Source organism: Cyprinus carpio, chromosome A24, assembly GCF_018340385.1.
Source record: "Cyprinus carpio isolate SPL01 chromosome A24, ASM1834038v1, whole genome shotgun sequence".
In the NCBI taxonomy this organism is placed as follows: Eukaryota; Metazoa; Chordata; class Actinopteri; order Cypriniformes; family Cyprinidae; genus Cyprinus; species Cyprinus carpio.
In genome coordinates this window covers 12,537,636-12,565,549 of record NC_056595.1, presented here as the reverse complement: position 1 = coordinate 12,565,549, position 27,914 = coordinate 12,537,636, and the positions used below count along the sequence as shown (strand labels likewise).

Sequence of the window (27,914 nt, the reverse complement as noted above, 5' to 3'; positions counted from 1 at the left end):
CCAGCTGGCTGAGTCATTTATATCCCTGCTGTTACCATACTGCCTCGATCTGGGGCTTCATTGGCCGGTTTATAAATCCGTTATTTGCTCTACTTTCACACCCAAATAGAGAGGAATACAAAAAGAGATACAGAGGGGAAAGGAAAGGATGGACACACTCTAACACTACAGCAACAAACTGAAAACAAGTCGATAAGAGTGTTTGAATGCGTTGGCATCAGATGTCATATCGGTTATTTCTACGTGAGAATTCACAAATCTGGCTGATAGCCAATATCTAGCCATATCTAACCAAAACATTTATTACCCACAACCACTAATGATGAATCTTTACTGCATTTCACCAAAGTGACATCATAATCCAACATTATATATATATATACACAGGTCCTTCTCAAAAAATTAGCATATTGTGAAAAAGTTCATTATTTTCCATAATGTAATGATAAAAATTAAACTTTCATATATTTTAGATTCATTGCACACCAACTGAAATATTTCATGTCTTTTAATTGTTTTAATACTGATGATCTTGGCATACAGCTCATGAAAACCCAAAAATTCCTATCTCAAAAAATTAGCATATCATGAAAAGGTTTCTCTAAACGAACTATTAACCTAATCATCTAAATCAACTAATTAACTCTAAACACCTGCAAAAGATTCCTGAGGCTTTTAAAAACTCCCAGCCTGGTTCATTACTCAAAACCGCAATCATGGTTAAGACTCCCGACCTGACTGCCCGTCCAGAAGGCCATCATTGACACCCTCAAGCGAGAGGGTAAGACACAGAAAGAAATTTCTGAACGAATAGGCTGTTGCCAGAGTGCTGTATCAATGCACCTCAGTGGGAAGTCTGTGGGAAGGAAAAAGTGTGGCAAAAAAACGCTGCACAACGAGAAGAGGTGACCGGGACCCTGAGGAAGATTGTGGAGAAGGACTGATTCCAGACCTTGGGAGACCTGCGGAAGCAGTGGACTGAGTCTGGAGTAGAAACATCCAGAGCCACCGTGCACAGGCGTGTGCTTATGAAACAGAAACAGCGGCAGAAGCGCCTGACCTGGGCTACAGAGAAGCAGCACTGGACTGTTCCTCAGTGGTCCAAAGTACTTTTTTCGGATGAAAGCAAATTTTGCATGTCATTCGGAAATCAAGGTGCCAGAGTCTGGAGGAAGACTGGGGAGAAGGAAATGCCAAAATGCCTGAAGTCCAGTGTCAAGTACCCACAGTCAGTGATGGTCTGGGGTGCCATGTCAGCTGCTGGTGTTGGTCCACTGTGTTTTATCAAGGGCAGGGTCAATGCAGCTAGCTATCAGGAGATTTTGGAGCACTTCATGCTTCCATCTGCTGAAAAGCTTTATGGAGATGAAGATTTTGTTTTTCAGCACGACCTGGCACCTGCTCACAGTGCCAAAACCACTGGTAAATGGTTTACTGACCATGGTATTACTGTGCTCAATTGGCCTGCCAACTCTCCTGACCTGAATGAACCCCATAGAGAATCTGTGGGATATTGTGAAGAGAAAGTTGAGAGACGCAAGACCCAACACTCTGGATGAGCTTAAGGCCGCTATCAAAGCATCCTGGGCCTCCATAACACCTCAGCAGTGCCACAGGCTGATTGCCTCCATGCCACGCCGCATTGAAGCAGTCATTTCTGCAAAAGGATTCCCGACCAAGTATTGAGTGCATAACTGAACATAATTATTTGAAGGTTGACTTTTTTGTATTAAAAACACTTTTCTTTTATTGGTCGGATGAAATATGCTAATTTCTTGAGATAGGAATTTTGGGTTTTCATGAGCTGTATGCCAAAATCATCAGTATCAATAAAAGACCTGAAATATTTGGTGTGCAAAATCAAAATAAAAAGTTTAATTTTTATCATTACATTATGGAAATATTTCAGTTTTTGTTACCACAGAAAATATTTTTAAAAATACATATATATCACACAATTCAGGTGGTGTATCGCATATATAAACTATCTTTCTGTTTCAGTTAAGCTCTATTGACAGCATGCTATCAGTTACCACAGAAAATATTTTTAACAATGCATTTACAATTTTAAAAAAGTATATACAGTATAAACTAGAAATTATATACATACTTTCTTTTTTTGGACTTGTATTATTTCACAATGGTGAACCCTCCAAAATAAAATAATAATAATAATAATAATCAGACAAACAAATATCACAACAGTAATAACAATAAAAATAATGTCCAATCTCACAGCACCACACTTGCCACTAATTTAGACAGATAAATGATGCTATTTTCCATAATGTTTTATAACAGGCTATTATTTGTTCCCTTTTCAAAAAAAAAAAAAAAAAAAAAAAAAAAAAAAAAAAAAAAAACCAAACAACAAACCAAAACAAAAAAAAAAACAACATGCAAATGATGCAAAAGACTAAATGTATAAAAAACTTCTAAATGACTTGTATTAAATATCTCTTGGTATATTGCTAGGTTGGCGACATCACTTACCGGCTCCACACGGTCGTAGCCGCCATCAGTTTTCTCTGTCGTAATTCCTTGCATCTTACCGCCCTCCACCTTTATTTCTCCAGGTTCCATCTTGCCTTTATCCTTAAGTACATTATCATCTTTATCCAGTAGGTAGCGCAGTAGGGCATTGTCCTTCTTCTTGGGGCTGACGGGCTCTTGTTTAATGGCTAATTCAGCCACACCGGCCGCCCCACCTGCAGAATCCTGACACAGCTCCTTCCCTGTGGCCTCGGCTGTGAGTTTGGCCAGGTCGACGGGCGACGAGCTATTCTGGAGAAGTCTATGAAGGATCTTGTGCTTCTCCTTCAGGGAGGTAGCATGTGACCCGGCTCCGCCCATGCCGCCGTTCCCTAGGCCGCCAGCGGGGTCCTTACACCCGGGCTCTCCACCAGCCATTGGAGGGGGTGAGGTGGACTCGATAGGCTCAGTTTTAGTGGTAAGGAGCTGCAGGAGTTTAGTATGGCCTTTGTTGTCACGTAGCCGGTTCTGTGGATCAATGGCATCCGGGTTGTTAAACTGGCTATGGTTGCCCTTTTCATCTCTTTGCTGTTCAATGCCATCCTCCTGCCCGCTGTTACCCTGCTCTGATTGGTTCTGCTCTCCGAATGACTCAGAGGCTCCCATTTTGTTCAACATGTGAAGATTGACGCCCAATGAGGCTGGTGACCCCAATTTCCTGTCGGGTGAGCCCAGCGATTGGCTGTGGCTCACGCCGTGGCACTCGCTAAGTGCCTGGAGGGCATTGAGGGAACTGCTTGTGTAACCATGGTTACTGCCTGCTCCCCCATTGCCACCTGTACTGCTAGTGCACATGCTCGCAGGTGAATGTAAGCTGCCTGCTGGGGAGAACTGCGGTGGGGGCAAGCGTGGAGATCCTGCCACTCCGGGACTGGCTCGGTGGCGTGGAGAAAGCATGCCCGGACTGCCCTGAGACGGGCTGCTCAACTTCAGTGGGTAGCCACTGCCCTGAGGGGTGGCCGCCTGCATGGTTGCCGAATGGCTCATGGTTCCCGGGCACCCAAAACGATGGCCCTGTGCAGGGCCGATGGCACCGGGTTCCTTCTGGCCACCAGGGGAGGGGAAGGTGGATGTGTTGCTGCTGATGGTGGCATCCTGCCCCTGGGGGGTGCTGGAGGAACCTGCTGTGTTGGGAGAGCTCATGGGGTTCATGGTTTTGCCCATATTCTGAGCATTTCCAAGATCAGGGGTCATGCCACAGATGGGCTGCTCCCTAAAACAGAGAAAAATAGACATTTATAGTCGCTAATAGGTCATCTAAAGAGCAAATATTGCTGCAACATACACGCACGTAGCACAAAACATAGTTTTATAGACAAAGATTAATTTAACGATTACAAGCTTGATGTAGCACAAGCATAAAATTCATAATTAGTGAACATAATAAAGGTCATTGTTACTATTGTTAAATTGTAAACAGAATTAAAAATCTGTGATTGAAAATTCAATAACTGAAGTTTGGTAATTGAAAAAAATCTAAGTGTGTGATAAAAACAGTTAGCCTGGGCAACTAACTGAAATAAACAATTTTAAGCACTAAATGACAAACTAATACTGCAATAAAAATTAAATGAAAGCTAAATATGAAACAAACAAAAAAAAATCAACAATAAAAATATCAAAACTTCATAACGTTTGGAAAAAAAGAATAATAATAAAATGAAAATTTAATACACATAAAACGCTAAATTAAATTATTAATAAGTACTATAACAGTATATTAATAATAATAAAATAAGCAATTTGAATAAATCATTAACGCTGTTTTAAAATTTTAAATTAAACATCTTATCCTATACCATTTAATGCACAAACTATCCCTCAGACTAACACTGAAAGAGGCGCCCAAAGGGGCAATTAAGAAATCACCTAGCAACCATCCCAAACACAAAGCCCTAGCAACCATTTATCAAATAAGCCAAAAACACTTGACAACCACATATCAATGCCCTGACGACAATTCAATGGCATAGCTTTAAAGCCATGCAAAAATTTTGTTTAATTATTGTAAAAAGAAAGAGACATAAAACAAGGGAAGAAGCAGGAAAAAAGTGAGAGGAAAAAAGGGCATAAAAACAAAAACAGAAAACAATGCCTTAGTTCAGGCAGGGCATGCCTGTCTCACCAGGTTGGCACGTGCTATTGCTGACAATGGTGTTTTAATTGTGATCCAAGGAATTAATATTGATTTCCAAGTAAATTCTATTGAAACTATTTCATTACATTAATCCAGTGCAGTCATTTGTTAAATTAATCTCGTAGTCAGGAAGCGGTTCTTCTAGCGCTCCAAACAAGGAATCCGAGAAAAGAGCTTAAGCGGAATTTCAGGAATGGCTTAATTAACGAAAGTATGTTTCAGCAGAGAAGGTTAAAAGAGGGGAACAAATTACTATCAAAGAAAAACAGCAGTGCTCATCCCTCAAAACAAGTCACGATACAGAGAAAACAAGCGGCTGTGCTGTCGTATTCCCCGCTCATGTAAAAATCACCTCGGGGTATAAAGCTTTCAGCAAGCTACATACAAAAACTTGCTCAGAGCTGATAAATGCATAGAGATGCCTTTGTTCGGAGCATGCAGGATGAATCAATGGTCAAGCTAGACTGTGTGTTATTGTGCTAGAGATGCTGTGCTTTAAGACAGCCACCCTCCCGCTGTGAGCTCACTCTGGATTTAATGTTTATCTGTGCTCGACACCCCAGCCTAACACTGCTGCTATTGTCTCAGAAAGCAAACCGGTGTTCCTCCCTCGCATGCTGTGAGAGAGATAGAAACTCTGTAGCTAACATATGAAACTGTGTTCACAACTGCCTGCTGTGGATCCAAGCTTTACTAAGCCATACACTCCAAATGATTGGATTTTATGTGAAACTGTGATATCTGACTTTACTGAATGATGCTCTAAAGAAAAAAATAAATACTCATTTGTAATTTACTCATCTTTATTTTGTTCCAAACTGGCATGAATTTCTTTTGTGGAACAAAAAAGGAGAAATTCAGAAGAATATCTTGGTTGCTCTTTTCCGTGCAATTACTACGAATGGGGACTGAAGCTTTCAAGGTTCAGAAAGTATGTAGAGCATCATACAAGTGGTCTATATAAACTGTGAGTACTGACATAAGTTTTACGAAGTCATATAATAGCTCTGTGTGAGAAATTTAAGTCGTTATTCACTGTGTTCCACAAGAATTAAAAACAAAGATTTATTCATTTTTAATTCATTTTTTTGGGTGAACTTTTCTTTAACATTGGAATCATTCGTGTTCAATTACTCCATACTTAATTAAATCAGCAATCAAATTCTGAGGAATTATCAAGGGTAAAAAAGCTTGTTTGCCAATGTGTAGCAGTGGGATTCGAGGGAGTCGTGTTATTCTTGGTTCTGATGGAATGTTTCGAGACCAGCATCGGCCTCTGGGAAAACATGGTCGGATGTTCTCACATGACAGTGAGATTTCAGTATATGGTCATTAACTGGGCTTGTCAGAACTAGAAAGCGTGTGTTTCAACTGCTCACACACAGAGCTGAATCAAACAGGAAACAGTGAGAAGTGGGTCAAAAATGACTCAAACACTTACTCATGTAGTAGTTCATAAAATACACCACTGCATTTACATGAAAAACTCAGATTCAGATATAAACAGAAACAAAACAACTCAAGTGCAGGCACTCGTGGCAAGCTGTGCAGCTGGGTACCTTTGTAAAATGTGCAGTGACATGTAGAGCTGTGGCTCGTTGGTAGCAGGCGACCGAACCAGTTTGCTCTTGGTGTGAGCTGAGACGATGGTCCCGTCGGACAGGGAAAACCGGTAGATGGGACTGAAAGCCTGCCCATGCCTCAGCACTGCAAAACAACACACCCACATGATTAGAACATCATCACGTAATTGTACATTAAAGAACACTGAAACAAGCAACATCTAAATTAGATCAAGATAATAATCGCTATTAAACAAAAACCCATATAATTCATATTAAAATAGCAAGATTAGCCTTTCCAGTAAAGATACTGCATATATTACTCACACACACTTCATATATTTTCAGACACCACGATTATTTGTTGTTTGCTACAATATGAAAAATACAGTAATGTCTACTATATTGCCCTAATGCTAATATTCTCTACAGATCTGGATATTTATCCATTTATCCACGATTTAAACATTGCATTATTGAAACTGAGATTCATAAAACATTTATAAAATGTCTGTCTTGCATTCTCAGCATAGCAAGTCATGACATAAGGAGTGTGTGTGAAACTGGTTTGCTGTCGGAAGCTAAATTCAAGGTGTATTAAAACCACTATGGTTTTCCGAATACTGGGCAATTACTGTCAAAAATATAGTAAATATTTGCATGCATAATACAATAGCTTAATTATATGTTAAGTGGATTAATGTGAGATGTGCTCAGTACCTTCTTGCTGATGTCGCTTGGCGAATGACATGTCTCCATCGTTTTGGAGATGAAAGCGCTGAATGCATCTCCGCACCAAGTCTTCCCAGCCAGGTTTCATAGAGGCCCGTAACAGACTGGTGTCCAGGGAGGTGATCTTACCTACAAACACACAGTTTTGGTTTTGTCTGCGACAAGTTGTCTGTTTTCAAGCTTCAATCTTAAATGTAGTAATGCAAAGAATGTTTAAGCAGATCTAAAGCTGCTCTGCAAAGCAAAATTTGAGCATTTCAAAGTGTTTCATTAATTGCAGAAGTTTAATATTTAGGGTTATGGACTTAGAATAAACCCCTAAGCAGCACGACTGAGGAATATCGAATGTTAATTTGTAAGAACTGTGACCAAAAAACCAAACAAAGTATGATAGAAACATCTCAGCTCTGTAATTTTCTCAGTTATAATAAACAGAAAACTGGGAGTTTCCATCACGTAGCCACATCAGAATGTGACAAAAGGTGTGGTTGGTGTGACAATAAAAAACCTTCGATCTTCCCATTGTGTGTGTGTGCACTTTGGATGGGAGAAATGCAGAGCACTAACTCCGGGCCACCATACTTGGCCACATGTCACATCACTTTCACTTTCACGTCACTTAAATATAACATAATTGTGGAGCTACATTCACTCTACTTTAAATAAAACACAATAAAAAATGTTTTCTAATTTCACCTAAAAAAAAAAAGAAACCGCATGAATCATAAGAAAGCCCTTCAAAGGTTTACACTGTAAAACTGGGCGGCAAGTCATATTCATGTTATTAAACAGTCGTTCCAGGTTCAAGTCAGTATCTGTTATTTTAAACAAGGGGCTGTGCGTTTTCTGTGATGTAAACTCCCTTTGAAGTGTAGAAGCGGAGAGAAGGGTGGTGTTGGCATGGTTACCTTGGAGGTCTTGGCGGGTGGTGAAGCTTTCGTGCGTGGGGAGCATGGGTCTCTCTTTCATGGGTACTCTCCGCGCTACGCAGATCAGACACGACTGGAAATCTACAGTCAGAGTGAGAGAGAAAAAGATCAGATCAGTGATAACAGATTATTAAAGTGTTCTGAAGGATTCTTCTGAATGATGAGGCATCAGTTCTGTGTGTTTGTGTGTGTTGAGGGGGCGGTGCGGAGTGGAGCGTGGGGTGATATGATGGAATGTGACCTTTCATTTGTGTGTCATTGTGGAGGCTGACCCTGCTGTGCTGCTCCCATAGAGACTAAGTTAGAAAAGTCATCCCTCATCCACCCATGAAAAGATCATAAGAGAATTATAATGTCACCTACAGTCTGACACATCAGACGCATACATGATCAGGAATAATAAACAAGAACACTGTAGTAACACCATCCTTGATATATATGCAACAAAAGTTTTGATGATTTTTAAAGACATTAATTTTTTTTTTAATTAACAAGGACTCAAAATTAATCAAATTTTGTACATTTATAATGTTACAAAAGAGTTCTATTTGTTCTTTTGAACCTTGTTAATTAAAAACCCTGGAAAAAATTAACATGGTTTTTAAAAAATATATTAGAAAAAATATATTACAATCAGCATATTAGAATGATTTCTGAAGGATCATGTGACACTGAAGACTGGGGTAATGATGCTGAAAATTCAGCTTTGCCATCACAGGAATAAAACAACAACAACAACAACAACAACAAAAAAAACTGAAAACTGAAATAAAAACACTTATTTTAAATTGTAATAATATTTCACAATGTCGTGGAAAAGTTCATTTATTTCAGTAATTCAACTCAAATTGTGAAACTTGTGTATTAAATTCAGCGCACACAGACTGAAGTAGTTTAAGTCTTTGTTTCTTTTAATTGTGATGATTTTGGCCCACATTTAACAAAAACCCACTAATTCACTATCTCAACCAATTAGAATACTTCATAAAACCAATAAAAAAAAAAAATCATTTTTAGTGAATTGTTGGCCTTCTGGAAAGAATGTTCATAGAGTCTCTATGGGGTTCAGGTCTGGTGAGTTTGCTGCCCAGTCAAGCACACCAACACCATGGTCATTTAACCAACTTTTGGTGCTTTTGGCAGTGTGGGCAGGTGCCAAATCCTGCTGAAAAAAAAAATCAGCAACTTCAAAAAGCTGATCAGCAGAAGGAAGCATGAAGTGCTCCAAAATTTCTTTGTAAATGGGTGCAGTGACTTTGGTTTTTTTAAAAAACACAATGGACCAACACCAGCAGATGGACTTTGCACCCCAAATCATCACAGACTGTGGAAACTTAACACTGGACTTCAAGCAACTTGGGCTATGAGCTTCTCCACCCTTCCTCCAGACTCTAGGACCTTGGTTTCCAAATGAAATACAAAACTTGCTCTCATCTGAAAAGAGGACTTTGGACCACTGGGCAACAGTCCAGTTGGAGAAGAAGTCTTCTTCTCCTTAGCCCAGGTAAGACGACTCTGACGTTGTCTGTGGTTCAGGAGTGGCTTTACAAGAGGAATACGACAACTGTAGCCAAATTCCTTAACACGTCTGTGTGTGGTGGCTCTTGATGCCTTGACCCCAGCCTCAGTCCATTCCTTATGAAGTTCACTCAAATTCTTGAATCGATTTTGCTTGACAATCCTCATAAGGCTGCGGTTCTCTCGGTTAGTTGTGCATCTTTTTTTTTCCCACACTTTTTCCTTCCACTCAACTTCCTGTTAACATGCTTGGATACAGCACTCTCTGTGATCAGCCAGCTTCTTTGGCAATGAATGTTTGTGGCTTACCCTCCTTGTGAAGGGTGTCAATGATTGTCTTCTGGACAACTGACAGATCAGCAGTCTTCCCCATGATTGTGTAGCCTAGTGAACCAAACTGAGACCATTTTGAAGGCTCAGGAAACCTTTGCAGGTGTTTTGAGTTGATTAGCTGATTGGCATGTCACCATATTCTAATTTGTTGAGAATTGGTGGGTTTTTGTTAAATGTGAGCTAAAATCATCTCAATTAAAAGAACCAAAGACTTAAACTACTTCAGTCTGTGTGCACTGAATTTATTAAATACACGAGTTCCACAATTTGAGTTTAATTACTGAAATAAATGAACTTTTCCATGACATTCTAATTTATTGAGATGCACCTGTATACATATAATGTATACATGTTTTTTTTTTTTTTTTTTAAATATCATTAAAAAAAAACTTTACTGATAATTGTTCATATGGTTATATAGCTAAAGATATTCATTCATCTTTCCCAAACCTTTACTATTTGCTTCATTTTAAAGATGAACATCACTGAAAGTTAAAACTGGCAGTTCATTCAGTGAGTCAGACTTTGATTCAGCAACCCCTCTGACTGATGCAGCAACCCCTCTGACCCCTCCGACTGTGAAGAATTTGTCGGAATCTGATTCAAAAAGTCCTTGTTTATGAATCAGACTACAGTTCATGAATGCATTCTGCTGTTGCTAATGACATGTTCTACATTTTGAGCTACGGGTCATGATGTTTATATCAAGTTGATGTGAACAGGCCTTTACGTGCAAACACACGGCTGTTGTAGAGCCCCTTGGGTGGTCTTCACTCCAAACTGCATGAAGACCCAGCTTCAATGTCTCTGCAATAAACTCTCTCTGATACCCCTCTCCTCATACACATTCCTTCTCTGTCTCCTGTGCCAGGGTGAGCTGGCTGGCTGAAAGAGCAGCTGGCACACAGCTAACACCGATGGGCCATAAAGAGAGACGCTCCATCACTCAACACACCAACAGTACCCAGAAAAAAATGAAACATTATGTGTGTGTATTTTAGGGAGAGAGAGAGAGGAAGACCAACACTAAACATCTCTCATTGCCTCGCACTCGCTGTTACACACACACACACACACTCTTAAACCCCAGCCAGGGCCAAAACCAAAGCCGTGTTGATCCAGTAGAGAAGTGGGTTTTAAATGCACCCTGAACTCTGGATGACTCCGAGAGTAGGAAGAGGAGGAGAGAAAAGAGCAAATGAATTACAGACTGAAACATTTCTCGGGGCGGGACTCAGATGCACGTTCCACGAGTGCTGCTGTCGCCTTTTCGCCTTATTTTTCAGTAACTGGAAATCTCATTTTTCTCACATGTCAGGAATGACTTTCAACACTAAATGTCGCTTCTACATTAGCAGAGCAACTGAAACTTAAAGAGACTGAATTCTTTCCGTTGTTCTCATATGGATCACATTTAAGGATTTGAGGTGGACAAAAAAAACAATTTTTTTAATATTTTACAACTAATTGATATCCTAAAATGTCAAGATAGCAATTTCAGATAGCAAGTCAGATATAAGTCCATAAAGGACCTTCAAGGTACAGTGTGGTAAACTGCAAGGAATTTTTTTATGATATTATGACTATGAAACGAGGTACAGTATTTCTGCTCATCACTCGTTGCACAAAGCAACAAAGTGACAAAGAATGCAATCAAATACTATATTATTGTATTGCAGCTAATAAACCAGTGTAATATTGTATTGTCAGGTCCAAGCTCAATCTCATTCCTATTTATGAAGTTTCTTTCATTTAATTTGATTTGTCTACTTTCGGTGCAATTCTAATCCTCAGAATACGGTCATCGAGTCACCAAATGTAGTGTCTCAATACAACAGCACAGCAAAGCTATCAGATGGTAATACCATGGAACTCTGATATATACCATGGTACTGAATTATTACAGATTTATCATGCCACTACAAAGTTCTGCAAAGAATACTTTGATGCATTGGTACACTACAGGTCAACAGTTTAGGGTAAGTAAGAAATGAATCATTTTATTCAGAAAAGATACATAAAAAAAAAAAAAACAGAGACATTTAAAAGAAAGACATTTAAAAAACCTTACCAACCCCAAACTTTTGAATGGTAGTGTATGTTAAATTACTACTGCCCTTTATAGTAACAAGACCACAAAATGACAGCAACTAACGACGACTGTAGATAAGGACAATTTTCATCCACTTGAACAGAAAGTCCTTTGAAAAACCATAGGTTAAAAACTGCTTGTTTGTGGCAAGCTTGACAAATGAACGCTCAGCTCTATGTAAGGGGAGTAGTCACTTTGCTTGGCTGAAGCCTCTTGCTCTGCTTTGAAGCTTTAAATCTAGAGTTTCAGTACCGTTCATGTGGCTTAAGTGTGTTTTAAGAAACCGTGGCTCACCCTCTCCCTCCTCCTTGATGGACTTTGGTTCAGACACAGCAAAACACTGCATAGTCTCATATTTCTGCTGTGCCTCGTGATCCTGCGTCTCTTCGGCCTCACTGTGAGGGTTCACCAGCATGCGGCAGTTGAAGGTGTGGCTGTTCCTCCGAGGATTCTCGCTGGACCACGGCACTCCGTTCACTGTGGGAGGGAGGTGAAGAGACATCACTCACTGTCACTCATTTGAACCAGCATTGCCTAACTTTTCCTTACTGAATAAAGCGGTGCTCACACTTATGATGATTTACAGTGGCAAGGGACTGGAAGTCATTAATTTTCAATGAGAGTTGGCGATGTGAAGCGACATGAGAGACTGCTTGCAAAGAGACAAAATTTTAAGTTTATATATATATATAAAAAATTGTGCTAACTCAATGACTTCCAAAGGGTGTGTGCACATGATCCGCCTGTGACTCATGTCGCTTCAGGATACTGCGGTGAACTGGTGACCTTCAGTGATTTAACTGATGTTAGTAGCTATGTTTCGATCTATGTTTCAAATAAGTGTACGCAAAAAATAGACTATTTGCAAAAACAATTAGCCAATAAAGCAGTGTTTCCACCTCATATGCATGTTAAAGATCTTGTGAACAATTTATTTATTTATTTATTTTTTTTTTTGATGTTGTAATGGTAATTCATATATTACAACTCAATATTATAGTGTAACTGCAGACTTCTCTCTGGTGACATATACATAACTTTTTACTGACTACACATTTGACTGCAAGCTCAACCACATCTCAAAATCCAAACAACAGCCAAGCATCTGAACAATATAACCAAGTCCTCGTCCTAATTTTTTTTCTTTTTTGATAATTTGTTACACTTAGACATACATAACCATTAAGAATGTGATGTAAGATTTGTCGCTACTTCTGTTTCATTGTGACTTTAAAAAAAACAAAATAAATTGGAGGTCCATTGGAAGTCACTGAGTTAGTACTTTTTTTTTTATATATAAACTTTTATATTTTTTATATACATTTTGTCTCATTGCCAACATTTGCTAATGCTTCACATCGCCAACTGTCATTTAAAATGAATTACTTTTTTTTTTTTTTTTTTTTTTTTTTTTTTTTTTTACATATCTTGGAATTTATTTGGGAAATGTGCATCCATATTAGTTTACACAAATGTCTTCTTAACTGAATAAAAAATGTCATCCACCTCAAGTGAGCAATTGTGTTTGTTTTTATGCATTTTGAACATTTTCATGCAGTATCTTTACGTGATATTCAATTTAAATTGAAATACATTGATGGAAAGCTAGCTAGTGTGAACACCTCTTAAACTTTTAGATGGTAGCAATTTGGCATATATTTGTTTGATTTTTTTAATCATCCAAAGCCATTTACAGTAACTTTATTAAATGAACCCATGTTATAATGTCATTCTCAAGAAAATATACAAGAGCTAATTGCTGTGCAGAACAAAATCACAGTCAGTCCAAACATATTTTATGTTGACAGCTATGTGAAGAAGAACTGGATTTCACTATGAATGGGACCCATAACCAATGAGTGTGTGTTTTCTGGCTGAATATATCACTTAAACCAAAAAAGACGGTTTCTAGGCCTGAGTCCTTCCTCTCTTTCACCTCCGTAAGAGACTTTCCCCTTTGCCGCCACTGAGGGAGGAAGAGATTCTGATATTCCTCTCTGTAAATCCCAGTTCTTAATGCTCAATCTGATTAATATAATCGCAGGGTGGAAAATTGAACTGCTCTAGTGACGCTACACTTGAGTGTTGAGAAATGAGTCGTTCCTGAAAAGAAGAGGTGCTAGAAGTGCAAGTTAAATGAAAATAGCTAAATGTGAAGGAAACAAATTCTCACCATGTGACTTGGGTAGGAGGTTTTTGATGAATTCATTATGGTCTCCTACATGGAGGATGCTGTAAACACTGGTGTTCATCAGCTCTTCCTGATTATACCGCAGGTACTGCGTCACGTTCTCGGACACAAACACAATGTTCCCCTCCATGTTCACCACAAAGAAGAACCCATCTAAGGCCTGGAGGAGAAAAACACTGGCTATTAGTAATGTGAACACAGATGCGCAGCTAACACCAATATTATCACATGAAGAGCCTAAGTAGACATAAAAGCTACATAAAGTACACATCCTTGCTCTAGCTAAAAGCATAAACATTCAATAGGGAAGATGTGATAACCAGCAGAAACAAAACAAAAAGCCATCCAGGAAGGCTGGGAGTCCTTGTAGACTCTCCAAACAACAGATCAAGTGAAGTCAAGAGGATTAAGGCATGCGTCTGAATTCATGGCCTTAAGATTGATTGAGTGGTTTTTGAGCAACAACAGGCTGAACGTAATGATCTCAATTCAGGTAAACCATAATGAAGTAATTAGCTGCAGGAAAACAAGAAGATCTCATCAGCTGCAGATAGGAGGTTATTTTCACAGGCTTCCTCTCAGAGTGAAACTGTTTTTTCTGAGATTTTTTTATGCACAGTTATGCAGTGTTACACGATCCTTCATAAATCAAACAAATAAGCTAAATTTCTACATGCACAAGGAGTCTGACAACAGCCAGTGCTCCACACAGGATCGGATCTCACCATCATCCAGTCTGGATTTACATGAAGAAACAGAAAAAACTGAGACAGACTAATTGTTACAGTTAATAATTGTTAATTGTTAATATTAATATTAGATATACACTACCGCTCAAAAGTCTGGAGTCGGTACGATTTTTTACAAATGTTTTTGAAAAAAGTCTCCTGTGCTCATCAAGGCTGCATTTATTTGATCAAAAACACGGCAAAAACAGAAATACTGACAAATTTAATAAAATTTTAAGTGCTTTCTATTTTAACAGGGTTTAAAATTGTAATGTATTCCTGTGATGGCAAAGCTGAATTTTCAGCAGTGTTACACGATCCTTCATAAATCATTCTAATATGCTGATTTGCTACTCAAAAAGCAGAGAGTTTTAAAAAGAATATTAATATTGGACATTTCCACTCAAAGTTAAATAGTGTACGTTTTGTAATTATGTAATAAATGTAAAAATAGTTACATAATACTAGGGCTGGACCAGAATATTCGATTATTCGAATATTAATTTGGTGGGTTGGCATTAAATTTTAAAATGAGAGATTCGAAGATTCTTTTTTTTTTCTCGAATACCTGGCATCCCCTGCGAGCTGTGTGGGAGCACTTTAAATTGAGTGAGGACAAGACAAAGGCAGTGTGCCAAATATGCGATTTGAAACTGGCCTACCACAACAGCACATCAAGTTTGAAAAAGCACCTGAGTTCTGTAAGTAGTACGCCTATAGTATATTGTTGGTGTAAAAAAATTACTTAATTAGTAATTTTAAATATGATAAAAACGTGCACTTATTTTTCTTGGAGAATACTTGCGAATACGGCAGTCATAAAAAAAAAAAAAACCCGTACAGTAGCGCAGCCTAATACTAATTTGTCTATATTAAAAGTATTGCTCTTAACAGACCTGTGTGTTCATTCTAAACATGTGTTTGCACCAAAATGTGACACTGCACTCCCTTGGGTCCGCAGCAACACACCTGCCACATGGGAAATCGATTGGATGAACGGTTCTCGACATAATACAAATGCAAACAGACAGACACACACACAGAGATTCCTGCCTTTATTACACCGTGTCTACACCGGACGCGACAGTTGTAGTATTGCGCCACAACAGCTAAAGTCTGTCTACACCATAGACTGTATAAAAGAGCTACACTGGATGCGACAAAGCAACCAAAGAAAATCATTTGAAATTTGTGTCAGTACGTCAGAACTGAATATAATTAGAATATCATCAAAAAATGTATTTCACTAATTCCATTCAAAAAGTGAAACTTGTATATTATATTCATTCCTTACACACAGACTGATATATTTCAAATGTTTATTTCTTTTAATTTTGATGATTATAACTGACAACTAAGGAAAATCCCAAATTCAGTATCTCAGAAAATTAGAATATTGTGAAAAGGTTCAATATTGAAGACACCTGGTGCAATACTCTAATCAGCTAATTAACTTAAAACACCTGCAAAGGCCTTTAAATGGTCTCTCAGTCTAGTTCTGTAAGCTACACAATCATGGGGAAGACTGCTGACTTGACAGTTGTCCAAAACTGTCAAGGGGCAGCTGTGGCCTAATGGTTAGAGAGTTGAACTTGTAACCCGAAAGTCGCAGGTTCGAGTCTCGGTGCTGACAGGAGTTGTAGGTGGGAGGGAGTGAATGAACAGCGCTCTCTTCCATCCTCAATACCCATGGCTGAAGTGCCCTTGAGCAAGGCACTGAACCCTCAGTTGCTCCCCGGGTGCTGGATATAGCTGCCCACTGCTCCGGGTGTTTGTTCACAGTGTGTTCACTTCTCACTGCTGTGTGTGTACACTTGGAACTTATAAAAACATATCACAAAAAACAACAAAGGGTTACTATACTTGGCAAATGTCACGACTTTCACTTTTCACTTTTCAAAAGGCGACCATTGACACCTTGCACAAGGAGGGCAAGACACAAAAGGTCATTGCAAAAGAGACTGGCTGTTCACAGAGCTCTGTGTCCAAGCACATTAATAGAGAGGCGAAGGGAAGGAAAAGATGTGGTAGAAAAAAAGTGTACAAGCAATAGGGATAACTGCACCCTGGAGAGGATTGTGAAACAAAACCCATTCAAAAATGTGGGGGAGATTCACAAAGAGTGGACTGCAGCTGGAGTCAGTGCTTCAAGAACCACTATCCGCAGACGTATGCAAGACGTATGGGTTTCAGCTGTCGCATTCCTTGTGTCAAGCCACTCTGAACAACAGACAGCGTCAGAAGCGTCTCGACTGGGCTAAAGACAAAAAAGGACTGGACTGCTGCTGAGTGGTCCAAAGTTACGTTCTCTGATGAAAGTAAATTTTGCATTTCCTTTGGAAATCAGGGTCCCAGGGTCTGGAGGAAGAGAGGAGAGGCACACAGTCCACGTTGCTTGAGGTCCAGTGTAAAGTTTCCCACAGTCAGTGATGGTTTGCGGTGCCATGTCATCCGCTGGTGTTGGTCCACTGTGTTTTCTGAGGTCCAAGGTCAACGCAGCCGTATACCAGGAAGTTTTAGAGCACTTCATCCTTCCTGCTGCTGACCAACTCTATGGAGATGCAGATTTCATTTTCCAACAGGACTTGGCACCTGCACACAGTGCCAAAACTACCAGTACCTGGTTTAAGGACCATGGTATCCCTGTTCTTAATTGGCCACCAAACTCGCCTGACCTTAACCCAATAGAAAATCTATGGGGTATTGTGAAGAGGAAGATGCGATATGCCAGACCCAACAATGCAGAAGAGCTGAAGGCCACTATCAGAGCAAACTCGGCTCTCATAACACCTGAGCAGTGCCACAGACTGATCGACTCCATGCCACGCCGCATTGCTGCAGTAATTCAGGCAAAAGGCCCAACTAAGTATTGAGTGCTGTACATGCTCATACTTTTCATGTTCATACTTTTCAGTTGACCAAGATTTCTAAAAATTCTTTCTTTGTATTGGTCTTTAGTAATATTCTAATTTTCTGAGATACTGAATTTGGGATTTTCCTTAGTTGTCAGTTATAATCATCAAAATTAAAAGAAATAAACATTTGAAATATATCAGTCTGTGTGTAATGAATGAATATAATATACAAGTTTCACTTTTTGAATGGAATTAGTGAAATAATTCAACTTTTTGATGATATTCTAATTATATGACCAGCACCTGTATGCTTTAATGTGTTCATTTTGTATGAAGATTAACTTTCTTGCCTGCTTGTGTCGGGAATAAACGAGCTCTTCAGAATCTCAGTGCTTCATAGCATGTGACAGAAATGATACTGACGAGTCTTAATTGAAAGAACACAGCCTTAAGTCAAGCATTACCTATCAAGATGGTGTCAATTAGGCCTCTGAATGCAGTCGGGCCCCTGAGGGCCTATAGCGATCGCTATAAAAGCTGCTGTTTGCTTTAGAATGTGGAGCAGCAGCTCGGAAATCATTCTTTAATCTGCGGCGGAGCGTAATAAGCTCTAAATCTTTTTATCAGCAAAACAAACACAGCGCCTCTTCCTAACACAGCGAATTATTTCACAAACACTCAGCCGTGAAAAAAAATTAAACACTCAAGAGAAGGTAAGAACAAACGTACATACTCCAGAGAGCAGATAAAGCGAGGGATGGAAAAGGAGAGAGGGAGTGAGCGAAAAAAAAAGCCCACAAGCCCCTATTTGTGCACTGCTCTAGATGTGGCCATCTGGTGGGCACATTCAGCAAACATCGCAGAGTAAACACGCAGAGGAATGCCAAATCCACTTTTATTTAGCCAGAATTATGCAACTCTGTAAAATGTGCTGATGGACATGTATTGCAACATGAATGGAGCTGGGTGGGCCCGGCCTCACTGTCCTGCTGTGGGAGGTTGCATAACTTCCTATACAAAGGAGAGACGGGGTCCAAACTCATTGCGAGGTGTGGACACTGAAAACGGACACACACCCGGTGGCACGGCGAGCTTGGCCACAAATCCCCACACACACTGCTCCGAAGAACACAAAGCTGCTTTAGCGGATCCTATGGCTGCTCACACTTCAGCTTCCATCGCCAAACAATGGGTTTTTTCACTGGGGCAGGGGGCCGTGCAGAACTGCGAAAGCTCTACACAAGGCCTGTCTGTGTGCATGAGTGCGTGTGCCTGGGAGGGGCTGTTATGGGTGTCGGGTGGAAAAGGCCAGTCGGGTGAGTCCCCCTCTCTCTGGCCTTTTGTCACAAGTGGTTTTTAATTAGGTGCATTATAGCGTGTGGGTGTGAATTGTCCCTTCCTTCGGCCGTTTCAAACAGATGGAAGATCAAGCGCAAAAGCAAGCAGGCTATATTTGGCATCCGCTTCGTGTCGATTCGGTGACGGAGGACCTCGGAGGCTATAAATACCCCAAAGAGGAGAGGGTGTGAGAGAAAATGGAGAGGCTGGATGGGTGGATTCATTCAGAGCTGGGCGTCCTGCCTGCTCGGCTGACCGACGGAAGTTGTTCGTTTGCACTGGAGAGAGTTGAACTGTTATTTAAAGGAATAGTTCACCCAAAAATAAAAATGTATTTTTAAAAACCCTTTTCTCACCCTTAAGTCATTAGCAGACAGGACTGGAAAAATAATGACTGGACTATTATGCCTTTGGCTGGAGAAACAGACAGTTATGCCCCAAACTCACGCCACTGGTTGAGCTTACATTGCATAATATGTTTGCACACAATGAGTGAAAAACTTCTAGCATGGCATATCAGAGCATATCTGATGTTTGATGCAGAATTATATAAAAAGAGATTTGAACGGTTTCAACGTTTATTCAGTTTCAGCAGTGTTGTTACTGTTAATCGTTAATTAGATCTACAGCTAAAACTCTTAATATATATATATATTATATGAAAAACTACAATTTTAAAACTTAAATTAAAACATAAATAAAAATAAATGAAAGCTATATAGAAATAAATAAACGATAAAAGCATAAAATTTACAAAAAAATTCTGAAAATTACAACCGAAAATATAAAAATAAAATTTAATTCAAAATATTAACAAATACCAAATAACACTAAAATGAAAAAAACAAAACACTGTTTCACAGGCTATTTTCGGACTGCAGGCAAAAGTGCAATTTTTGCACACATTTGTGTTTCAGATATGTTGAACAGTTTGAAAAAGAAAAAAAAAACAAAGGAACACGATTTCTTAGATTATGATATTTGGCAACTTCTTTATATACTAAATACAGGTCAATGTTTTGCAACGAAACTTCAGTCTGAACGGTCATATCATAATTCATGTGAACTTTCACGTCACTCTAGATCGACATTCGTCACAATTCCACAAGATAAAAGTCAATCCAAAGATTTTAAATACTGGTAGTTCTTTCGTCACTTGGTTAATATGGAAGACAGCTGTGACGGTAGTCAGTGGAGCGACAGTGAGGTATGAGTATTAGTATGTATATCGTAATATATGCTGTTGTGTTATTGTTCTTTTGCAAATGCAATTCAGTTTTGGAACTGTGATCAGTTCACAGTCAAATCTGATATTGGCCACATTTTTAAAAATAATGTGAACAGCTAAAAAAAATTTTTAAATTAGATCCGAGCAATAAATCAGAACAGGGCAGTAAAGCTTGCAGTGAGAACATAGCCATAGAGACACATTATCATACTTGAGCATGTTTTCAATGCCAAAAATTATGTACATCTTCTCAACTGTCAGCTCATGAGCTATATATTGAGCAACAAGATGGAAGAACATCAAATGGCAGCCAAAAACTTTTTTTATTTTATTATTATTTTTTTTTTATAACGGATACTAAAAGGCATTCACTATCACTCTATCGCCCATATAAGGTTCATGCTTGGCTCTTCTTTGTGGATGTTCAGTAGAGCCAGTGTAACCAAGTAAACAGCACAACAGACCCACCTCCAGCATCATTGGTCCAAGGGCATCTTTGTCAATAACACTCTGGCCTGTCGACGACACATCAGCCTTCTGCACTTCATCCTCATTGGCTGCAGCAGCTTTTTCTGCAGAGGGAGAGAGCAATGCAGACAAATTCAGTCCATTACAGAACATCAACACCACTTTCCAGAATAATTTTGCTATTTTGCATTAAAAAACCAAAGAGTAAATAAGCTGTACTTCATTTATTGTCATGTGATCACATTCTGGGAAAGGGCAGATCATTTATAGCCGTCTGTGATTGAGATGCACATGAGATTTTTTTTTTTAACGCTAAAAATTATTTTGCATGTCAAAATACATTTTCCACTTCGCAGAAAAATTACATTTTGTGTCAAAACAAGTCTAAAATATTACTCCTGTTGGTGAATTTCCAGTGGATAAAATCAAGTAAATTATCTGGCTAAAGATTTGCCATGAATTATTAAATGAAGCATTTTTCCCGAAATGACAGGTGTGGGGTAAAATTTGCCAGAAGAGACTGTGCAAGTGACTCAACCCATAATATTGAGTTTTATGCAGGAAACACTATAACATTGGTCTCAGAATACACTGGGAAGCGCAAAAGCATTAAAATAGGGGAAAATCTTCCCAGAATGTCTTTAAACCTGTTTCCTGCTGGTTTATGGAAATCTTTACAAAAATGTAAATAATGTGCAGTAAAATAGACTTTGGAATTTAACAGTACATTATGTTCATATTTTTATTTGAAATACATTGCACATACATTGCTAAAATCGTTTCCCCAATGATTCAACTAACCCCTTGCTCACCCTTTTTGAAAGGTCATATTTCTATTGCCTTTAGTTATAGATGCTTTCTTCTAATTTGAGTTGATAGCAGACATCCTGGAATATAATTAACCAAAAAAATCAAACCTCGTCATCACTTACACACCAAAAAATTTCAAGTTAAGCAAAAATTGGCAATGCTTACCCTCTCTCCCCTTCTAAGTGAATACGGTTAATTTGGTCAGAAACTCAGTCCTCAGTTGGAAACATTAATTATTTCCATTATTTCCATAAAAGAACCTGAAACCCATCATTAGATCCTGCAGAGTTTAAGTGTTTTATTTTCAAATTAAAGACACTTCATGTGGTCCTGCTAGCTTGAGCATATTAGCATTTCTTGAAAGGGCAGTTCTCTCCCTCTCTGCTCACTAAAGCGTTTAATTTCATACTGCCCTCATGCACCTTTTTAAACCCCTTTCTCACTCGTTCATACTGCCAAGCACTTGTTGAGACATGTTGTTATGGCATACATCCGGACCTTAGCAATGGATGAGACAGAAGCTGTCAGGCTAAATGGGTGCATGTGAAGCCTCACATAACAGCCATGCAGCCAACAGCCCGGACATGAATGGAACGGTCAATACACACATGCGCTCACTCACTCCAAAAAAAATAAAAAAAATAAATAAATAAAAATAAATAAAATCTAGAAGGAAAACTGGTGAATCTCAGAAAGGACACGTCCAGGTCATATTTCATCACAAATAGTAATCATCATCATCATCATCATCATCATAATAATTATCATTATTATTTATGCAATATTATTATTTTACTATTTTTAGGGTAAATATTTTTTGGAATGTTTTAATTACTAAATTATGACAAAAATTAAAGGAAATTGTTTTCATGACAAGTAAGCAAACATTCTTTTTGTTCTTTTTTTGTACTGTTATTGTAAAAAACAAACAAAACAAACAAAAAAATTCATTGTTATTTTAATTATTAAATTAATTTACTATGTAAATAAAAAAAAATCTTAAATCTAATTATTATATTAATTAGCTCTTTTTGGGATGAGATATGATGCTGAGATTAAAATAATTCTGGGAAAGTGGCTAAACTCTAAATTACACTATTTATAAAGAATGTGAGATGTAGCCTACAGTAATAAAGCATCCTCTGAAGTGGAGTGTTACTTAAAACATAAATAAATAAATAAATAAATAAATAAATTAAAATAAAATTAATAAACATAAAAAAAAAAAAAAAACATCTATAGTAATTAAAATAAAGATAAACTAAAAATTAAATAGACGACAAACGTAAAAATAAATTTATCCTTTGCAGCTAACTAAAATAAGTTTAAGTACTAAAATTACTAAAACAAACTGAACTAAATTTGAAGTCAAATAGAAATATTAAAAAAAAAAATAATAAAGATGACAAAACCATAAAAGAAAATTTATGAAATAACCAAACAAACAAAATTAAACTGAAATAAGTGAATATAAAAATAAAAAGTGAATATAAAAATAAAAACTAATTCAAAACATTAATTTTATAGCAGCATATAAACAATACTAAAATTAACAATTTCTGCCGTCAGTAACATCCTTAATCTCACAATTCCCTAGACCAGTCTAACTTCCTGTCTGTTCCCATCCATTAAAGAGAGCAGTCGGGATCATCAGTGGATGCAGTGGGCTCGCAGAGGACACGAAAGAGCGGCAAACTGTGCTGGCATGATGGGTAGCCATATGGCAAAGAGAGAGGGCCATCCATCAGCCTCCCCCTCAGACTGTTCTGGGATGCTCCAAACGCTGCTCTTCCCGTATATGTGCGTGTGTGTGTCTGGGAGACGTACGCATGCGTACACTCCTGATGATGAGTGGATGTGAGCATGTTTTGTGTCAGCAGGTCTTTGCGGTGCCCAGCAGGGACTGGTAAACCCGCACAGCTGCACCAGAGGTCCAGTGATAACTCATTCCCTCTCTCACTTCAAACTCAAACTTTCCTTTCCGTCAGCCAATCCCCATCAAACAGCAAAAAGGCTGTGTTATCTCCAAAAAGAATGTGAATCAGGTCATATCATTTACTTCAACAGCAAATGTATTTTCTTGAAGCCTTTAGGATCTGTCCTATCAGTCACAATTCAAAGCCCCACCCATGACTCTACTCTCGACCAATCAGTGCACAGCCTGATCACAGATACTAGGTCATGACTTTCCATGGGAGAATTCCATATCTCGTCATCTACTGGGTGTTGTTCAGTCTCTACATTTATAAACGCTGACTCACTAATGAATAAATTAAAGATGTAATTAAACATAATCCAGTTTTCAAACTCCAGTTTGGTGTTTAAATGTGTAGCAGATGAATTACAGACTAAAGACACCCTTTACAGGTAAATGTCCAACAGATTGTGTTTTCTATGGAAAGAGGAAGGAAACTGTTTACTGCTGCAATATATTAGTCATGCTTGCTAGCATAGCTAGCATAAACGCATCACTATTATTATTGCTCATACTTCTATTGCACCATTTGTACTGTGAATTATACCTCAAATCACAACTTACTGATGAAAAGTGTGCTAATATTTTGCTAGGCAATTGGATTTCCAATATTCACCTGATGGAGAATAATATACTCACACTGAAGGAAGGATCTGAGTCATATCTATGGAAAGGAATCTAGAGATTTGGAGGTGGACTCTTTTGACTTGGGAATCTGAGCAACCACCCACAGCACCCTAGCAACCGCGTAGTAATGCGGTTAACACTTTAGCAACTCCCTGGCAATAATCAAAACACTTTTTCAAAGTCTAAACATTGTTTTAAAGGGACCGTTTACATAAAAATCATCTTTTGTGGAACCTAAAGGAGATTTTAGGCGGACTGTTTAGTTGAACATTTACTTTCACTGTGTAGAAAAAAATGTGCTGTTGTTCAGCGAATTTTCGAAACTGGAATCCTGTCATAGGAATCCACACAATCTGGAAATTTGCATGAGCGCGAAATTTCACCAAATTACACTATTGTGACCACATTTTGAGGATGTCAGTTCTTAATATTTTACCTAACATCTCATTTTGTATAAAAAAAAGTCACACAGGTTTGGGGTTAGGAAAATTACAATTTTTTGGTAAACTATCCCTTTAAAAGCTAGCATTCACCATCAGAATACACTTATTTTATTTTTCCCAGCATCACACTAAAATTCCTAAACTACCTCAATGGCAGTGACTTTTTAAATGTTTCATATTTAACCACAGCAACAAAGTAAAAAAGATCTCTCCAAAGAGACATTTGTTGCTAAGTGTCTGAATAAAATGTGAGGAACAGAACGCTATTTTTAGCAGAAAGCAGCTTCTGCTTTAAAGGGCTTCCTGTGAGTGTCAATAATGTTGTGCTTCCTTTACAAGGAAAGCTGACTGCTGCGCTCTATACTTGAGGCCTTGTTTACAGGCCCATTTGTGTCTTTGGAGGCAGTTTGAGGCTGTACAAGCACAGTTAGAGCAGTGTGTGATTATGTGGCCGTGTGGCATTGAGCGTAGCGGAGGGGAGGTGAAGGAGGGGAAAGGGACGACGCAGCAGACGGCGACCATCGCTCCGTTAGCTTTGCATCACATTGCTCAGCATTACATAACCCAGAGCTCAGTACATCACAAACAATCTCCATCACAGCCCAGTCTGAATCAATGCAGACACACACACACACACACACACACACACACACACACATCAAAATAGCACCCAGTCTCAACTGTTGAAAACAACACAGATGTTAATTTGGGCAGAAAAACACTGCAGGAGCGAGCCAATCTTATGATTTATTTAAATCTGTATCAGTCTATATTAATGATTGTGCCAAATTGAAAATTTCCAAGACGTTTATTCAAGAAATTTCTCATCGCAGGAATAGCAAGGACGAGATATATGATATCCCTCAATAAGATTCGAGGTTCAGTTAAGCTTCATCTAAGAAGTTATGATATAATGTTTCTAAAATTTATCCTCATATCTATTCATACCTACTAAAATCATAACATGGTAACAAGCACTGCACCTGGATCCAAATCTTGCACGTAATAATTTTGGCAACAAAGAAACACAAAAGAGTCCAGAGTCAAACATAACTCGAGACAACTTTAAAATAAAACACATATGTAGAAAAGTAACGAAGCTGTGACTTCTAATTAAATCTTGCATTTAGTTTCTGTATTTTTTCTTAATGCAGTGAGAAATGAAAGCCAAATGGCACGTGTTTCACATCAGTGCAAGTTTGCAGTTAGCATGATGCTAATCCATGTATGCTCCTGCTTAAAAACCAATCTGGAATCGATGGTTGATTTGACAAAGTTCTTTCCCAAGATCTCTAGACAGGCCATATATTTTCCTAAAAAACCTGAAAAAGCCTACATCTGTCTTGTGTTAGCTACTAATAAGTTCTAGCCTAATGCAAAGGTCTATGCTTAAGTTATGTTTTCAAGCCTCAGAGTTTACACTTAGGGGGCTTTTTTGTATTTTAATTGAAGATTCATTGGTAAAACATGTAATAATGTAAGTTCAAAGAAGAATTCATTGGTTTTCTTACCTTGCTCTTTAATTTGACGAATCTGTTTGACTGTTTCCTTTAGGATTGCACATTTGTCAGGCTTGAAATTGAAGTTGTCGATATCATTGAAGTTTGCGAAAATCAACTCTGCGAGCTCTTCTATGTATTTATTTTCATGTTCCCGGTTACGTTTCTCAGTGCTTCGTTTGGGACTGTGAAGAGAAACAAAAATGATAAAGACTAAAACACAAGAATGAAACTTGTCAGTCAGACCCACATGCTTTATGTGTACTGCTTAAGTGAAAAATATCACGGCCTCCTCAGTTTGTTAGTTTCAACTTTTACCTATCTATTATTTTGGAAATGATAAAAAAAAGAAAAAAATTAAATCAGCATTTTTGTTACAAAACTGAAACGTTTAACAATTACTGAGAAAACTACTGTTTTTTGCTTTTCTGCAAAAAAATGTTACAGACATTTAGTTTCATTATTTGTTGAAAATCCAGCAGGCTGCACATTCTTTTATTCATATTTTAAAATGTTTTACACATGCTTATGGTTGTCTTTGGACGATAAATTGTATTTAAGATGCCATTTCAAGTTTGTCTATGTTAACAATCTTCACACAACCCAATGACTAGTCAATTCTGATGATATGCAATTTTCTAAAAAAAAAAATGCTTTATGACATTAGGAGGATCAAATAAATACCTAAAAAAAATCTAAACAATCCTCAACAGCAAAGGATTGTATTGTTGTACATTCAATTTGCTGCTCTGCATCTTCAGCAGTTTATACAGAAAATTTAGTCAATAAAGGCGGCATGCATAGCTCCTTCCTATGAATGAATTATACAGACTGATGTTTCCTGACTCAGTGAAAAAGGGCTTTATATAGAAACGTGTATTATCTAGGCTGAGCTCCACCGGTGGGAGGTCTGCTCAAGATTATTGCAGTTCAGCGGTTCATAGCATAGACACTGAGAAATTCACTCTGCTGTACAAACAGGCAAAAAATGTGTATGCCGCAACAAATGCACTTTCAGAATTCCCTGTAACCTGCTGTTCATTTGTCTACTGGTTTGCATGCCGTGTCTAGGTGAAGTACCTTGGACCCAGGAGGTCTGAAGGGCATTCCTTGCGCTTTTGAGCCTCTGACCTGGCAGGGTCCGACGAGTTTTCCCCGACAGCACTCATCCTCAATGCATATCACCTATTGGAGACAATGTCAATGTAAGAGATTCAGAAAATGCTCAAAGGACACTTCATCTTTAGGTAGGCTTGACAAATGAACACACTTATATTTATATTTAGGCTTCATTGCCGCATTTAAAGAGGTGGACCAAAAAAAAAAAAAAATGTCTGAACAGGTTAAATGACAACTATTTCTAATGCGTTTAGAGAAAGCCAGTAGATATAGGTCTGCTTAACAGTTCAAACACATGCAGTTAAACATCATAATGTCATAAATTTAAGCACCTGATGATTTGCAAACAAGCCAAACAGCTCTTCTGAGAGATATTCATGTGGGATCTATCAGTCATATATCAGGTGCTTGTGGTTGAAATGACTCTAAAAGAAATTTCTAAGGATTTTGGGGACTTTTTTTCCCCTCTTAAGTTTGGCCGCATGTGCCTGAAATCATCTTGGCAGCTTGCATTTCAAAAATCTCTAAAATAAATTCTTATCAATTAATACAGTCTTAAATGGCTCCTTCACAAGGACTGAAAAATGTAATTACTAATTAGAGATAATTAAAAGTGAGAAGGTTTAGGGGTTGCGTTCAGAGGTCATACACTGAAGATGTGGGTTGATGCTGGAAGGCGTAACGAGGCCTACGAAAATGAAAATGAGAGAAAATGGAACGAAAAAGGGATTCAATTATATTGTGCGACAATGGGTGTCCCTTGAGAGCCAGCGAGAGAAAAGAGAGGGCAGAGCAATG

General features: G+C 38.3%; 1 protein-coding gene across 3 annotated transcripts in view; it reads right to left on the bottom strand.

Annotated features, from left to right (window-relative positions):
- The window catches only part of ncoa2 (nuclear receptor coactivator 2), a 93,082-nt gene that overhangs the window by 23,717 nt on the left and 41,451 nt on the right, over positions 1-27,914 (bottom strand). For all 3 annotated transcript variants that reach the window (XM_042714218.1, XM_042714217.1, XM_042714219.1), the window contains exons 2-10: positions 27,078-27,182; positions 26,010-26,182; positions 20,644-20,747; positions 14,009-14,186; positions 12,130-12,312; positions 7,872-7,973; positions 6,952-7,092; positions 6,229-6,376; positions 2,494-3,745 (exon numbers count right to left, since the gene is read on the bottom strand). In XM_042714218.1, coding sequence (XP_042570152.1) covers positions 2,494-3,745; positions 6,229-6,376; positions 6,952-7,092; positions 7,872-7,973; positions 12,130-12,312; positions 14,009-14,186; positions 20,644-20,747; positions 26,010-26,182; positions 27,078-27,166 — 2,370 coding nt within the window. In that variant the 5' untranslated portion in view covers positions 27,167-27,182. The remainder of the gene's footprint in view (positions 1-2,493; positions 3,746-6,228; positions 6,377-6,951; positions 7,093-7,871; positions 7,974-12,129; positions 12,313-14,008; positions 14,187-20,643; positions 20,748-26,009; positions 26,183-27,077; positions 27,183-27,914) is intronic.